The sequence below is a fragment of the Salarias fasciatus genome, chromosome 12, assembly GCF_902148845.1.
Source record: "Salarias fasciatus chromosome 12, fSalaFa1.1, whole genome shotgun sequence".
In the NCBI taxonomy this organism is placed as follows: domain Eukaryota; kingdom Metazoa; phylum Chordata; class Actinopteri; order Blenniiformes; family Blenniidae; genus Salarias; species Salarias fasciatus.
Window position 1 is genome coordinate 20636646 of NC_043756.1, and position 16876 is coordinate 20653521.

The 16876-nt window shown below is 40.9% G+C and overlaps 2 protein-coding genes across 2 annotated transcripts; both read left to right on the forward strand.

Moving 5' to 3' along the window:
- Positions 1-594: 594 nt before the first annotated feature.
- Positions 595-5603, forward strand: LOC115398804 (proepiregulin-like). The gene is made up of 5 exons (XM_030105762.1): positions 595-759; positions 3358-3426; positions 4062-4188; positions 4274-4420; positions 4645-5603. Exons 1-5 carry the CDS (start codon positions 720-722, stop codon positions 4709-4711), a joined length of 450 nt encoding a protein of 149 aa, XP_029961622.1. The 5' UTR covers positions 595-719; the 3' UTR covers positions 4712-5603.
- Positions 5604-9975: 4372 nt separating this feature from the next.
- Positions 9976-12509, forward strand: areg (amphiregulin). The gene is made up of 5 exons (XM_030105760.1): positions 9976-10126; positions 10985-11155; positions 11344-11575; positions 11683-11850; positions 12400-12509. Exons 1-5 carry the CDS (start codon positions 10090-10092, stop codon positions 12491-12493), a joined length of 702 nt encoding a protein of 233 aa, XP_029961620.1. The 5' UTR covers positions 9976-10089; the 3' UTR covers positions 12494-12509.
- The last annotated feature ends 4367 nt before the right edge of the window (positions 12510-16876 follow it).

Sequence of the window (16876 nt, forward strand, 5' to 3'; positions counted from 1 at the left end):
GGAAACTGCAATATACAATAATGCAGTGCATGTCATTGTATGTCTTTACCTTTATTTAGTTCCTTGATGATTTATAACAAATGAGATCATTTCTCGTGGTATATTTTGGAGTATTTACTTCATCTGTCCATCTTTTACACCACTTGATCCAACTGAAGGTGGAGGTGAGCTGATCCCAGCTCCTGATCATCAGTCAGTCCATCACAGGGAAAAGAAAACCAACAGCTGGGAGCAATTTACAGACACCAATTACCTTCACACACCTGTCTGGACTGCTTTAGGAAACTGACACATGGAGAAAAACCCACACTTATACAGAAAGAACATGCCTGAATTCATATTTCAAATAAGCACATATTAAAGTTTAACTTTTCTATATATTTATTATTTATGATTTTTGCCTCAGAAGTCTGATATATGAAAGAAGATAACCTGCATGATGAAGTTATTAGAACTTTTTTGAACAGAGACATTTTCTCCTTGCTTCATTGTTTCCTCATCCTTAATAACAGGAGACACGAGTGATGGCTGAATCTCAGGAAGTTTAATGAATAGATGCTCCCCTGTCCCGCACTGCCTGCCGGGCTCTCATTCTCCTCTGGACGTGTTGCAGTGTGTCGATCTCAGCCGGAGCCGCGTGTCACCACACCCAGGCCCCGGGATCGAGCCCGCCGCCTGCCTGATCCGTCTTCCTCCGACAGGACCGTCCCGGCTCAGACATGAGGACCCTCGGACCCTCAGCCCTCCTCTCTCTGATCGGTAAAACTGCTCTTTGTGTGTTTTTTTTTTTTTTTTTTTGGGAGTGATGTTTTGGTATTTCAAGTTGCGCTTTGGTTTTCGGGGTGTGGCGCGCGGACCGGGCGGTGGGCGCGCTCAGGTGAGACGATCAGGTCTGAAGATGACGCAGAAGAGGGAAAGCTCAACAAATCCAGCTGCAAACCGATATTTACTCTATAAAAGACTTTTCCAGGTTGTTTAGGAACTGCATGTCAGTGTCAGAGGGAGAAGAAGAGGATCGGCAGCGGCGGACTGAATAGAATTGTCATTCTCACCACAAGGGGGGCAAATTGTGGCTGAGCACTTTCATCACAGGGATATTTAAATTTTAAAAGACCCTGTAATTACTCGTGTTGCACCAGTTCAGCGTTTCAGGTTTAGAGATTATTCAAATGTTTATTGTACCATGCATACAAGTGTCCTGACAGCTGTTGTTTTAATGAGAACATTATATACAAAACCAAATATTTACCCCTCATAATTAGGAGAATAAGTCAGAGTAGTTTGCAATGGCAAAATCCAACAAAATCGAATGTTGTTGATCTATTATAAAATCATTTATTCATTCATTTTTTTTTGTAAAATCCCAATTTACTCTGATCAAAAGCACATGGGTTTCTGATTGCATGACATTTCCTATTAAAAACATGGTTGTAAAAGTAACAGAATACATTGTGATGTATAATTTCACCCTTTTCTCTTTATGAATACGCCATGTTTGGCATATATTTCATAAGTGGTCCTGTTATAGTCCACATAATGTGCTGCAGACACTTTTTTGACTGCAAGGCTTCAGAACTAGAGCTTGTGATTTCACTCAGAATGCCATTTCTTCTTGATATGTATATATATATATATATATATATATATATATATATATATATATATATATATATCACCTGTTTCTCTGTTCATGGTGAATGTCAAGCTACGTCTTGAGTGGAAATTTTGGAGACGGTTAAAAACTTTTCCACATAGCTGCGTTAATGAGCTGAAGCCCATGCAGAGCCCTGTGCCCCGGGGATGCTCCAGGATGTCGGCAATTAAACCACGAAACTTAAATGTGTTTAATGATGTGCGATTTGAATAAATCTGTCATTTATGTGCTGAGGTTCACTCTTACATATGAAAACTTGCACAGCGCACGAAGCTGTGGCTGAATTGGTAGAAGAGTTATATAATTCTATATTTGGCCCAAGTCTGAATGTGTTTTGGCCAGTTATGTAATTTATTCAGTTTTCATATATAGTTTTGAAAGACTGATATATGTGGAATGCATTTCAGTTTGGTTCAGAATTTGTCTAAACCCCATTTTGACAAAATGTTCATGCATTCAGCCGTGAACAGTAAGGCTTGTGGTTGAAGCAGACCCAGGGACATAAGGTTTCAACTTCTTGCAATAATCACAGTTTGGTTTAAATTCACAGATCAAATCATCTTATCTCTTCAGCATTAAGTTCAAATCCAATCTGAGAGTCAACTTATAGTTGACTTTAAATAGAAACGGTTAAATGTAGATAACTAACTTTCCCAAATGATAAAATAAAACTATCTTTCTCTCACTCACTTTTTACCCTCGTTCCCCTGGAGTTCCACAAAAAGTTCTGATCTGTTTCAAAGTTTTTGGTCTCTGGACATTCATGAAGGCAACATTGTTCTTTTCCGCCTCATATCTTTACAAACCAGCCGAACACTTCTCACAGTCAATGAATTATAATTTTTACCTCCAAAATGATAGAAAAAGTACTTGTTTTGCTCCCATCAATACCTGCAATGAGATAAACTGATTCTTGGGGATCTACTGAGCCCTGCAAGTGTGTGTACGTATATGCATGTGTGTGTGCATGTATGAGTTTGTCTGATGTTGTCAAAGTCCTGATTGAACGATGACTACTTATGAAAACTTGCTCAGTCATCACTTCCAGAAAGCTGCGTAGTTTCCTTCAGTCAGTCAGCAGACTGGAGCAGACAGACCGGATGACCAGAATACGAGCAGATCCATAACCAGACGCCTCCTGCATCTCGGTTTCATCAGTTTTTCTGTCGCGTCGGCTGAAATATGGGCGTCTGCAAATCAGATTCAGTATAAAAATGTACAGGCTGGTAGAGACATGTGGGTCAGGCACCCTGGCAGGGACTCCAACTGGTTTTTTTCCTTTTTTCACTTATGATTTCAAAACTTTGTTCTTAATGTTCGTGAGACGCCCGTCTTATCTAAACAAAACTAGCAAACATGAGTCACTCTGGATCATAATGGGCCAATAAAGATAATAGAAAGAGTGCAAACTCATGATAGATGTGCCAGTTTTTAAAGTGCCTTAACAGCTTGATACCTGAACATCACTTTCTCAAGAAAAATACTTACTGACGTCTGTGTCGGTACATGTCAGTTTTAGAAAACCAGAAATACAGTCGTCATGGGAAATCATGAGGTTCATATGGAAAATCCCAATCAAGTTATGATTTCACCATTTTGGATGGATGGATGGATGGATGGATGGATGGACAAATGGATGGCCACTCCGAGCATCATATTCTCACAATATTATATCAATGTAATTGATTTTTTTCCCCACTCAGGTGTTCTGCTGATCACACCATGCCTCCTCGCTGCCAGCGTCTCGTCCAGACTGCTGACTCCATCTGCAGGTATCCATCATATTTATCCATCATCATTCAATGTGCAGCTATTGACTTCTGATGCCGGAAAACTAATACTTGTTGAAGTGGAAGAGAAGTTACTATTGTGATTAATCTTTTGCTTGGTAAAGGTCGGTGTTTGTCTGCAGGTGCTGAGTTGATGTTTTTGACGTTGGTGTAGTTTACTCAAAATGAAAATCTAGGTGGAGAATGTGGGATAGAAAATCCTGGCATGAATAGTAGATGAATTTCAGCAGTTTTCTGTCACTTGGAACTGTACATCTTTTCATTTTGGAGCACAGATTAAAGTAAAAAATCACTTGTGGTCACACTGAGATTCTCTTTAAAATAGAAGTTAAATTGTTTTTTTTTTTTTTCCACTTTGCATCCAGTCTGTTAAAGTGAAACAACACATATACATATTGAATCAGATTTTAGATGTTAGAATGTGTTTATTTTAATGTTTCCTGTAATTTTATAGTGTTTAGAAAACTCTGGGAAGAGTTGAATAATGGAAATGTCATTGTCTTAACTCTGTCCAACCATCAGCTCCAAACCGCATGAGGTATAAATATTGATATTAATATTTACTTACTATTCATTGAAGGCTTTGAAATGACAGAGGGTTGTTCCTGGTGTTCCAGGGCAGGGAGGTGAGCGCCCCCATGTGGCGAAGAGATCAATGCAGAGCTGCAGCAGCTCCTACACCAACTACTGCCTGAACCAAGGGCAGTGCATGTATCTGGTGGACGTCAATCAGCATCACTGCAAGTATGTTCCCCTGTGTGTGTGTGTGTGTGTGTGTGTGTGTGTGTTATTGCCAAGTTATGTATGCCTCGTTTGGTTTGCACTGCAGGTGTGAGATGGGCTACTACGGCCCCCGCTGTGCCAACCAAGAATTCCTGGTTCAGCCAATGGGAGAGGAGACGATCCTGGTCATTATCTTCGGCGTGGGGCTGCTGGTCATCGGCCTGTCTGGACTCCTGTACTTCTGCTGCAAATGGTGAGACTCTGTAATTCTTCTGTGTGTTTATTGTCTTTCGCCTTTGGGTCCGGGGTGTTGGGGTGTCACCCTGCCTTCACCGATAGTCCACCAACTCTGAACTGGTCAAAATCTTATCAAAGATAAATGTTGGAAAGATTTCAAGAGTTTTTTTTTAATCTTATTTTATATATAGATTAAAAAACGATTTTTAATTTCTCATTCACATTTTGATGTTTTCACAGGCATAAGAAAAGAAGATTCCTGGCTCAACAGAAGGGACAAGGCTACAAAGGAGTACGGACTACTTAGGGATTCATGTGTCGCAGTCTGATGTCGACTCTGGTGGATTCTCCAGTTTTCTCACTGTAAACTTCTATAGAAACATCTCCTGTTTGTGCTTACACTTGCCTGGATTGCTTCCACTGGTGGCACGGAATGTCCGCCCACTTCATAAAGCTGGGAGATCATCCCAAAGAAATTTGAAAAAAACATGAAAACACTCCGCCGTTGGGTGCGGTGTGATCGTTTTCCGGTCTTGACACCTCTTGGGTTGGATCCACCCACGTTTTGGCAGAGAGAACAGATGTGTGTGCTGGCACGGCTGGAGTGACGCACTCATTCATATTTCAGGACATTTCGGTCTTGATGTGTAAAATAAACAGTAAACCAGTCAGACCAGTGTTTATTCAGATCAGTATTTCACTGTAGCATCCAGGATCATACGAGATTTCAGTATTTTTTGTTTTCAGTGAGGTTGTAGCATTTGTTAAATTGGCCATGAAGATCAAATGAAAGAAAAAGGTGATTTAAGGATGTAGAAACCTTCCTGCCTTATGCAATTAGAATAGGGGGTTTTGAAGCCTTATATTTGATGTATTTTTTATATATATTTAGCTGTTTTTTAATCTTCTATAGGTAACAAAAATAGTTATCGAGTAAATATTTCAATCTAATTTTTTATGTTACTGCAAAGCAAGATGTCTTACAGAAGATGGTTTCAAAAGTTTGTCAGCCTACAGTATGTTGTGTACCTGCTGCCTTCCGCCACAGCTGACAGATGTGAGCTATTGATAATAAGTTTCGTAGCGGAGCCAGAGTGGGGGCAAGGGGGCGGTCGCCCCAGGGCCCACAAAGTCATTAGGACCCCGTTTCATGTGATGTGTTCACATTTAATCGGAAATAAATTATTATAATAAAATGTGCAGAGTGTGTGAGAAGGTATAGCATATGATTGTGGGCTCCAATTTTCCAATTCTTACATTACGACTGTCCATGAATGCATCAGAGCTGTAAGCCAGCGCTGATTGGCTGTGCGGCATTAACGAGTTTTTTCTTTACACTTGATCTGAACTCTTTGGAGGGAAGTTAAACAGCTAAACACTATGCTAGCCGCTAGCGGTACTACCCAAAACCTAACATCGGGGCCACTGGTGAGTCAGTGAAACCTTCAAAAATATTATCTTTATCAGAATGCTGTGGTCTTAAACACCTGCCTATTTGAATGTGCCTTGTGTTGCTCTCAACTATAAGAGACCGCCGAGTCTATTTTTTGTAATATACGTGCATTCCAAAAGATATAGATAGCTGTGTCTATATCTATCTGAATAGATTGTGTAATTTTAGACCAGCTGTGTTCATTTTATATTTAAGCTGTATCAAAGCTGGTTCAGATTTAGCCCGTGACTCTTTGTCTAAGTTTTCAGCACCATGGACAGCGGACGACCGGAGATTGACAGCTGTCACGCTGCATTTGTGTGTGTGTGTGTGTGCGCGTGCGTGCGTGTGTATTTCTTCTTCAGAACAAGTTTGTGAACTGGTTTGTGACTTTATTCTGCTTTCTGAGGCATAGAGGTTTGCTTGGCTCAATAAAAGTGAGCATTAGCGTGTTGTTTGATGCTAGCATGAGGGATTGTTTGAATGGTAAAATTACTATCATGAGGGCCAGTAGAGAATGCTCCGCCCCCTCTGTACTGAGACCCACTCTGCCTCTGGTTTCAGGGTACAATAGCATTTCATTCAATTTGAACACATACATTTGCCTTCAGTGCCATTGACAATGGATTATCTATATATTTGATATCTGGAAAGAAATCAGCAAATAAAACAAGGATGTTGACAGCAGTGATATGGATAAAAAAAAACTAGACTCTTAATGGTTAAAAATAGCTTGGAATTGCTAAAACATCTTAACAAAACTACAATTCTACAAAAACCATTCAATGTTTTAAATTCTGCTTATATATTTTGAAAATATAGGGTTTTTTTTACAGCTGCAGATTGATTTTATTTGCTGGCACAATGATGTAAAAGTGTTCAATAACATAATTATTCCTGTATTTAACATGTCTTTGTTTTAAAATCTTTGTTTATTGAAAAAAGCGCTGTGAGTTATTTTAATGGAATCTGCATCACAGGTCTTGTCTCAAAGCCTTGACTCAGCTGTGTGTTTCATGGTCTTCAATATCATTGATAACAGTTCGTATGATAAGACAACCACAGAGAGTTTTTACATTCTTTTGGAGTTTTTCAGGCATTTCTCACATTTTCATTCCCTGTGATTAGTCCTGGCTCCTTCAAATCTAAATCCTTCACCTGAGTGCAGGTAAAAAAAAAAAAAAAAAACACTGAATGCTACATTTCCCACAAAGCAATTATATTAAAAATTCCAGTTCTGTATATAAGACCATTTTTATCTTTCATTTACTATCCTACATTTTTTATTATTCCTTATGCTTTGGATTGTTTTATTGGCTGTCTCAAATGCCTTATGCCATTTTGCACTTTGTCCCAATATTCTAGTTTGTGTAAAACATTCTGAGCACTACTGGTAAAGTTTAATTGCACAAATGGAAAAACTAATGAAAATTAAGTAACTGTGTTGTTTGCAAGGTCTTTACCATGCCTTCGGTGGTTATCTTGGTTCTGTGGTTTGAATCATGAGACGCTTTTTGTGGAAAAAGTAAAAATAACTTGTCTTCACCTAACAGCAGAGGATAGTATTTTACTGTGTATTTTGTATATGTGACAAATAAAGGAATTACTTATTTCCCCTTCTCCATTACATTTTATTTCTTAATTGTTCTTCATATAAATTGAAAAGCAAAAGAGAACTAACCAAAGTGTGTCTAACAATTGCATGCTGGGATGCTGTGGTTAATCAATAGCACCGTTTGACTCCCTGCTCACTGATTAGTGCTTGAAGCGGCGTCAATGAGGCCTGTTAACGGCCGACTGAGGCCTTGTTGTACGTTCTGCATGTTGATGACCGGTAATGATGACACATAAACATTAACTCACCTGCAGACCGCGCTCTGTTAAGACACACTTAAAAACGCATCAGAATGCACTTACACACTCCAAGACCCGCAAACACACCCTCCAAGTGAAGACCACTGTGTTCTAAATAACACCCGTGGACAAGCATATCCTTAATTCAGGAAGTGCTGCTTGAAGAGAGGGCTCATTCTGTGTCGCTCTTACCTAATTATTGCATAAGTAATCGTAGCGTGTTCGTGTGTTGAGCTGCATCTTTCCATGTCCTTTAAAAAAAAAAGATGCTGAATGTATACAGGTAATCTCACTGAGACACAAGTTTTCATTTTCAAGACGGACCTGTTAAAACACATGACACAAACTTACATAGTATTACATAAACTGTGAGACAGGATGGATTCAAAGTGAAGGGCAAAGATCAAACAGAGAAGTCATGTAATGTTTTCAGCATTTCAAAAAAATTCAATCTCATGTTAAAATCAGCCGAGATGAATTGCTAAGTAAAGCGATCGTACTGGAATATTCATTTATAAAATATCACCACAGGTGGCAGCAGTGCGATTTCATAATAAAAGGAAAACATATACAATATTCAGTGTCGCAGTTTGGTTAAGTTTCAAGAAAATATGAGTCACATTTGTTCATTATGTAACCACTGTGATGTTTACCTTTATCTCAAATCCTAATTTACTTTAAGAAAGTCTAAATATGGATGAAACCGAACAGCTGTCACCTCTGTACTCTGGCTTTTTCCACTCTCTGTGTAACATTGCATGAGTTCATCCTTTACCTCTTGCCCCAAGAGATTGCGAGATACACAACGGTGGATCGTATGTGGCGCTTGCACAACGGTCTCATCAGGTCACATTAAAATGATTGCCGTCACTCGACACTAATCAGCGTCACAGATATGGGGTAGTAGGCCATACCTTCACCTCTCTGCTGACTCAGCAGGCTGCGATCAACAGCAGAAACCATCATCTTTCATATTGAACCGTAAAGGTTCATAGGGTTTATTGTAACGTGGTCATACAGGTATAATAGTCTCAGTCCTCTACACCATCACCTTGGCAACCTCGTGTTTACACTATATGGCACTAATGAGGAGCTTCTTTCAAGGTTTTCCTGAGAACAAATTCATATCACACATCTCCAAAGCTGTTACATATATTCTAAACTATTTCATTCCAAGTGCCGAGGCCACAGGATGGAGACGTTCCCAGCATTCCTCGCAGGTTTCTCCTGGATTCCAGGAGGAAGACAGATCATAAGACAGGCTGCTTCTGCAGACACAACAACATAACCAACACACCCGTCTGCGCAGCCTCCCCACCCAGGCCTTAAGGTCTCCGCTCCGTTCCTGAAATAGTAACAACCAGCATCATTCAAGCGTATGCTATAATTTGAACAGCCGAACACAAAGCAAGAATACATGAGATATTTTAACCACTTTTAATCTTTTTTTTTTTAATTTTCACCTATGACTTCAAAGTGATTCATCTATTATTTTACGTCAGCAAAGTAAAAAGTAAATGGGTTTCACTTTATGCATGATGTCACTCCACTCACGTCTGTGCCTGATTCCTCTTACCAACTGCACCTCATAAAAAAGGGATTTTACGATCCTTATTATGGCCCTAATGTTCATGTAATTTCTCTCTCCTAACCATCTTTGTACTTCTGCGTACAAAGTGCAATCATGCCTCTCGGTTTCTTTTCAAGAACAAGTGAGTGTGTGTGTGTGTGTGTGTGTGTGTGTGTGTGTGTGTGTGTGTGTGTGAGTGTGTCTACGTCACTGCTGTAAAGGTAGGATTTCATCTCTATTACTGAACTCACCTCTATCTTTTTCAAATTTTAATACTTTAAAGATGTCCTCAAAGAACTGAATCCTACAGTAAACGGTTCTTTTTGACCTAATTTTGGTCACTGCTCAGCTGAAGGTGTTTTTCTAACACTTTTTTTTCTGTCTTAACAGGTGGACATGTAGAACTAATGACAGCGACAGGAGCCAAATCTGGTGTTTGTGTGTTTCAGTGGCGACGAGTAACACATCAGAATACGTCTCACTGCTCTGAGTCTCAATCCCAGCATTTTGACACTTATTATTCTACAAGACAAACCTAATAAAATGTGAGAACATGAGGTTAAAAAAAAGTGTTGCCCGGGGCAGATTAATGATTACACACACACACACACACACACACACACACACACACACACCCTTCTTTTTCCTTGGAGTTGAGAGGCAGGCGTTCTATAAAAGCTGCACCCAGTGGACGCTTAGAGAGCAAACCACAATCCCAGTCAGCAGGGGACAGACACACACACACACACACACACACACACTCATCACACACGCGTATACACACAGATCAGTACAGGACCGCCATACACCAGATTCCTCTTCCTGGGATATGAACCCTCTCGTCCTCACCTGCCTCCTCTGCTTCGGTAAGTCTGGACCTGCTCCTTCTGTTCTGTGTGTGTGGAGAGTTTTCAGATCAATGGAATGTAAACGCAGGTTATGCTGAAGTGGTGTGAGGATCAGGGGAAGGGGGTCAGAGGGAAGCGCGTACGTACATGTCAGGACTTGTCAGGCGGGACGGAGGCATTCGGGTCTGTTAGAGACAAGAATCTGAGCGAGAAGCCTCAGAGACCAGAACACCAGCGGGTCACCGTACAGGTCGACAGGTATCTGACACTTCAGGGGGTTTTACTCATCAGAATAAAACAGAATGGTTGGGAATGGATGAGTTGAATTGGTTCAATCTTTGAAGGTGAAATTAGGATTCTTGAGAAAAGGTTTCTCAGTCTATTATTAAAACAGGACACAGAAAGTTCTTCTTGATGAATTTTTCCAGATTTTTCTTTTCTCTACCAATCAAAATGGCACTTAGGAACGTTTTATGTAATAAAAATACAGGAAATCTAGTCTTCATTTAAAAATGACTCTTAAACATGTGAGTTTAAACGGGTGAGATTCATGATTGAAGTGTGACTTTTGACAGATTTGGTCAATTTTTACATCCAATCTTCTGTGGAAGTAGTTTTAATGACGGGAGGATGAAATGAAAGTAAATACATCAAAACCAAAGAGGCCCTTCACTATTCCCCTCAACAAATCACACCCTGATTTAATCTGCTTATCATCATGTTTTTTTTTTTCAATTGACTCAAAAAGTAAAGGTCATCCATTCCAAACTGATTGAATAAGATGAGCTTTGACCTCACTTGATAAAACTCTGCCTTTACGTCTTTATACATGCCATTGAAACTCATTTGTGCGTGTTATATTTGGTTCCTTTGTAGTCGTCTACAGTCGTGGAAGTGCTGAGAAACCTGAGGCCACATACTCAAGTGCACTTGCCGGAGCGCCCGGGGGTCCGGCCTCTGAGGAGGGCCTCCCGAGTTCGGCGAGCGACGATGACGAGCTGGAAATAAGCGAAGAGCTTTCTGGGGGACAGAACTTCAGCGCCCAAGGTACGACGTCAAAATTTCGGGATTCCTCTGAATCATAGAATATGTCATTTACTTGTTTATTTTGTATTTTGTTCTTGAATTATTTTCCCCCTATAAGCATATTTTTTACGTGAGTAATGGGAGTAATGTTTTCCTCTTCTGTTTTTTTGCCTCGCTCACATTTCTCTCTGACCCTTTCACCTGGACAGAGTTCCGCCCTCTTAATGATGACAAGAAGAAGAGGAAAAGCAAAGGCAAGAGGAAGAACAAGCACAAGAGCAAGAGCACGACTCCCCTGAACCCGGGGCACACGAGCATCGACAGCAGATACACGTCGTCCGCCTCCAGCACCACCCAGAACCCCTGCACCTCCACCCACCTGAGCTACTGCATTCATGGCTACTGCAAGTACATCGAGGGGGTGCACGAGCCAGTGTGCATGTGAGTATGGCAGCTCTTCCTTTCAGAGATCTGATGGCCATGACATAGCGTTGGCAAGTGAAAGCCCTCCACAGTGGCTGATGTGTCTGTTTCCCTTCACTCTGCAGATGCATGACGGGTTACGAGGGAACCCGCTGTGGGATCCAAACCCTGGGGTCGGGGACCCCGCCCGAGAGCAGAAACAGGACCGAGCTGGTGCAGACCGTGCTGGTGATCATCGCCGTCATCCTGTCCGTCATCAGCTGCATCGCCATTCTGCTCATGACCTGCGCCCAGTGAGTGTGAAACAGCCAAATACACAACGCATGCATAACACACCCGCCCTGTAGAAGAGCAGAAGACCCACACACACTCGGTGACGTGCACCACTGACGTAAATGTATCATCACTTTTACTGGCAACTTAGGTGAAGTCCAGGTATCAGTCATGCCTTTTTTTTTTTTATAGTTCCAACCTCTGGACAAAGTCAAGAGTCCAAGATGGCGCAAACACAACAAGCAGTTCTAACTTTACAGCCACAGTTAATCACTGGCACTGAATAAAGGAGGCAGGGAGAAAGTAGATGTTATTGTGAGTGAAACTGTGTCACATATCACCTTGGATCACTTTAAATATTCAGCCTATTCATTACAACGACTTTGATCAGCAGGAAAAAAAACTGCCCAACACAAAGACAGTAGTCAAGTTTCATTAACCTATATTCCTTCAAAGCCGTGATCTTGGCTCTGAGCTCCTACAAAACAAAACAGTCGACCACAGCAATCATCTGATCATCACGAGAACGGTACTCAGCTTTTTATGCTCATGTCGGATGTCCTTTGTAGTTACAGGTCTCACAAAAACTTCCTGGCCACCTACCTTGGATCTGGGTCAGAGCAGGAGAAGCTCCAGAAGCCCGTCCAGGACGCCGTGGTGTGAGCGCGTCAAGTTACCACAGGTGGGCGTTGCTTTGTCCTACTTGTGTAAAAACAAACATTCACTCAAATTTTACAACACTTCATGTCGTACATTAAAACCAAAGGTTACAAAGTGTTGTTCATTCCATTTTATGCCAACAAAACAAAAATCCACCACCAACATCCACAAAACCCACTGAAGTAAAGCTAACAATTGAGCAGCAACTCATGTAGTTTTGTAATACCACCTTGCTCCACCAGATGGTGTTTTGAGTCTACTGCAGTCAAACTGTCAAAATGACATTCCTAACGTAAAAATAATGGCATTATTTCTCCACATAGTTCACTAATGTCACTTGCTAAACCAACATTGTGAAGCTGTAAGTGGAGCATGTCATCAGCCCTACTATCATTTCTGTTGGTGTATAAATTTGTAGTAGTTGTGGTATTCTTTCTTAAGCAGTCACAGGGCTGCACCTAAACCCTGCTCCCATGGCTCTTACTCCAAACAGTGGGCTCTCGACTGGGACAGAGATCCCGTTAACCTGTTGTTATCAAACGCACAGAGTTGCACCAGGCACAGGGGAATCCCCACCGGAGGTGTTCATTAGCCAGGGGTGTGTCGACCTGTCCAGCATCTGCAACGCATACCAATGTAAAGAAAAACTGCAGGTCCCATTCTACATGATTCCCAGCGTGCCCAAACAATGGCAGTGCTGGCACGGTGGCTGGACACGTGACGGCTTAGGCGTAAGCGCCTGGTTGCTCAACTTACATGCATGTGGTCAGATCCCACTGAGCATCACACACACACGTGAACGCAGACTTAGCGTGTGAGGACAGACGCTTTTTGCCTTCAGACAAACATTGTGGCGTTGTGTGATTCACCTCATAACATGGCGTCTCTGCAATTCTGGAAATAAATGGGCATTTTAAAATGACGCAGAATTTCAATAGTATATGAGTATGTACGTGTGTGTACAAGTGTCGGGTTAATTTGCTGTACCTGCTTGTAAAGACAGATACACTTGTGTACTTTAGGATGCCTGCTCCCTTCCTCACAGAGGCCACACACACTGCAGTCTCTCACTGAGGAATGATTTTTTTTTTGGCTAAATGCCCGACTTCTCTGTATTTATCAAATTAAAAGACACTTTTGGATTAGAAACAGTCAATCTTGAAAATTACTGTAAGCCTGAAGACAACAGATTGTCTACTGTATTTATTATTATCGCATTTTATTGCAAAAAAAAAAAAATCAATTTTTAAAGTTTCTTTATTGTTTCCCATAAAACTGGGAGATGAACTTGGATGTTCACACAGTCATTGACCTTTGTTTTGTTTTCTGTTTTCCAGCCTCCTGCAGCTCCATTTAAAGCGAAGCAGATGAGAAGACAAGCTGAGAAAATAGATGGCTTCAATAGATGCTGTGTACAATATTTGATAGACTCTAATTTATTTAGACTGATTATTTATTGCTAACAACTTCAACGTTTGTACGTCGGACCACTATTATGATGTAACCTTTTTGTGTGAATGCTGAGCATTCAGCCTCTTGTTGTGTTGTAGGTTTGGATTTATCTTATTTATTGCACTGCTGTCATAGGTCAGAGAAACACTCGCCGTCTCACACTGGAAAACGGATGTATTTTGATCATCAATAAAGTATGTCAGTGTTATGTGAATGTTTGTTTGAGTTTATTGTTGATTTTACTGCATATACGAACACGACTAATAATAATAATGATAATAATTCCTGCAGATGAAAAACAAGAGAAGAGAATGGACTTGTCAGGAACCTCTCCGCCTCTGTCTGTCTCCTCCTCCTCCTCCTTCCTCTTCAATAGAGGAGTTTCCACTGGCACCAGTGATGCCATGGCTGATTTGGATGAGGTCAGGAAAAGTGCTGATGTGGTGATTGTAAGAAAGGATCAAATATTACTTCAAGAAATGACCCAAATCCAAAATGAAATGAAAAACTTAAAATTGGAAAACTCTGAAAAGATCAAATGAAACAACTGCGTATGTGTTGTGAAAATGGACATATATCCACTGAAGCCAAACAGATTCAATAAGAGGAGAAGCTGGCAGCGCTTCAAAATGATTAGTGCATTCACAAGGGCCAGAAAAATATTGAATCTGTAAAATTTTGTGAGGACATGATAGCAACAAAAAAAAAAAAAAAAAAAGAGAGATCTGGAAGGGAAATAAAGTCAGAGCAGGAAGAGATCAAGTTCAGGCAAATATGACTAATGCAAGACCATGAGTGAAGACAGCAGGATGATTAAATAGTTCAAGTGAGATGGGGGAATGTAGGTACACAAGGAGAAAACAGGACTCGATAAAGAGAGAGTTTTCAAAAGGAGGACTTGAAACAAGAGCTGGATCAACAAGTAAGAGGACTTCAAGAAGATCTTCTTCATCATCAGGCAGTGCGATGGTGAATGGAGCAAAACAAGCTGAAAGCCACTGCAAGACATAAAAAGACCTTTAGGAAGGAATGTGAAGGCACTGAGGAACAATGGCAGAGAGATGCCTTTATCATAGAGGTGAGAGAGAAAAAGCTCAACACACTGGATGTCTGAAGTTTGTCAGAGTGTCAAAAAAAGCTCTTTTTCCCAAATGAAGTGGGATAAGAAGAGGCTGATGTGTCACAACTAAACTATTTGGGGATTGCTCAGGTGGCTCAAAGGTCTAACCACAAATTCACACAAAGACTTGAACATAATTAGACGGTTCAGGACAAAGACGAGACGCAGGAAACAGAACAATGCAGGCAGGTCTGCTATTATGTGTCTCTGGGGGGAAAAGGTCACTTGTAGATTACTATCTATGGCACAAAAGACAATTTTCCATCACGCCTTGTGTTTATTGATTCTCACACATCATCTGGATGCTATTTTAATGACAAAGAAGGATCTGAAGAAAGCTGGTAAAGATACACATGGATACAGGGTACGTATATTACAGGTATTCTGTCACACAGTATCATCCTGGAGCGCCTCACATCTCACTCTGCAGTCAAAACCAATATATGGCAGCATATCTGGGTAAAAAAAAAAAAGGCTCTTGACTGAAGATGGGGGAAGATTTGTCAAATGTGATAAACCACAAAAGAAAAAAGAAATCCTGACAACCCTTTATAGGACACTCATTGAAATATTTGAACGTTCAGCCTCACCATTGTTATGTATTTTATGACTTTTCTTTTCTTGACAACCGTTACATAAGCATAGCACAGACAATCACTGTGATCACATTAATGGGAAATGTGAAACTAAAGTCCATTGTTACAACTGTTATTACTTCAGGAAACGCTGCACCAGCTCTACTTATCTCAGTATCATGAGGCTCTGAGATAATGCCTGCTGGTTTTGAAGTTACAGGAAACAATGCAGATGTTACCAATTAATAGAACAGAATGCAAACCACAGATGTAACCTCAAGAATCTATCTGCCGGATGATCGGAGCGTTTGAAACAAAACCCTCTCACCAAAGAAAAGCTGTCTGCGCATCAGTTTGCTTATTGCTGATCTGATTTCCCGAAAATGGAAAAGACCAGTGTGACACTGATACCTTCAGCATTTGTACTTGAATGGACATTTAGAGAATCACCTGCCGGGATGCTGCAGCTTCCGGCCGCCTTTGTCAAACGAGGTTTCACTCCATGTTTGTGTGTTTGCGTCACTAGTGAGGGAAAGGTGAGGCAGGGTGGGCAGCTCATCCTGCACACGCAGGTGATGCAAGCACAGCTAAACATTTACGAGCGGGGTTGTGTGCGTGTGTGTGTGTGTCACATGACATAGATTACTATTTGAACACTACCAAACTACATCAATAAAGATGAAGGCATTCATCCACCTGACAAAATCAGTTAATATGGGTGGGGCGGGCTTTGATGGTTTCGGTGGCACTGAGGTGGGTCCACCAGCTTTTGTGGGTCGCCGTGGCAACAAAGTAAACACACAAGCAGATGCTGGTCAGCGATAATTCACTTATGAGCTCAAATAAAGAACATGCTGGTATTTTGTGGGTGTGGTCACTCTTTTATCCCTCCGCCTGACTCGGGGGCAGAGCTGTTGCCAAGGTAAGTATTTTGTATTTATATTTAACTTCTGTTCCTCTTTCTGTCTCTCACCACTTTGTTCCAGACTGACTGAGTAATGTGAAGATCTATTTTCTCTTCATGGAGAACTTCATTAACCTTGGTGAATACTTAAAGAAAAAAAAACATGAATATAGTATAATTAAATTGTTGTAACACTAAACAAAACAAATTAAATCCTCCTCAGCTGAAGCTCTTTTTGAGTGATTAGTGCTCTCACCTTACCACATAACGGTCATGGGTTCAAATACTGGTCGGGCCTTTCTGTGTGGAGTTTGCATGTTCTCCCTGTGTGTGTG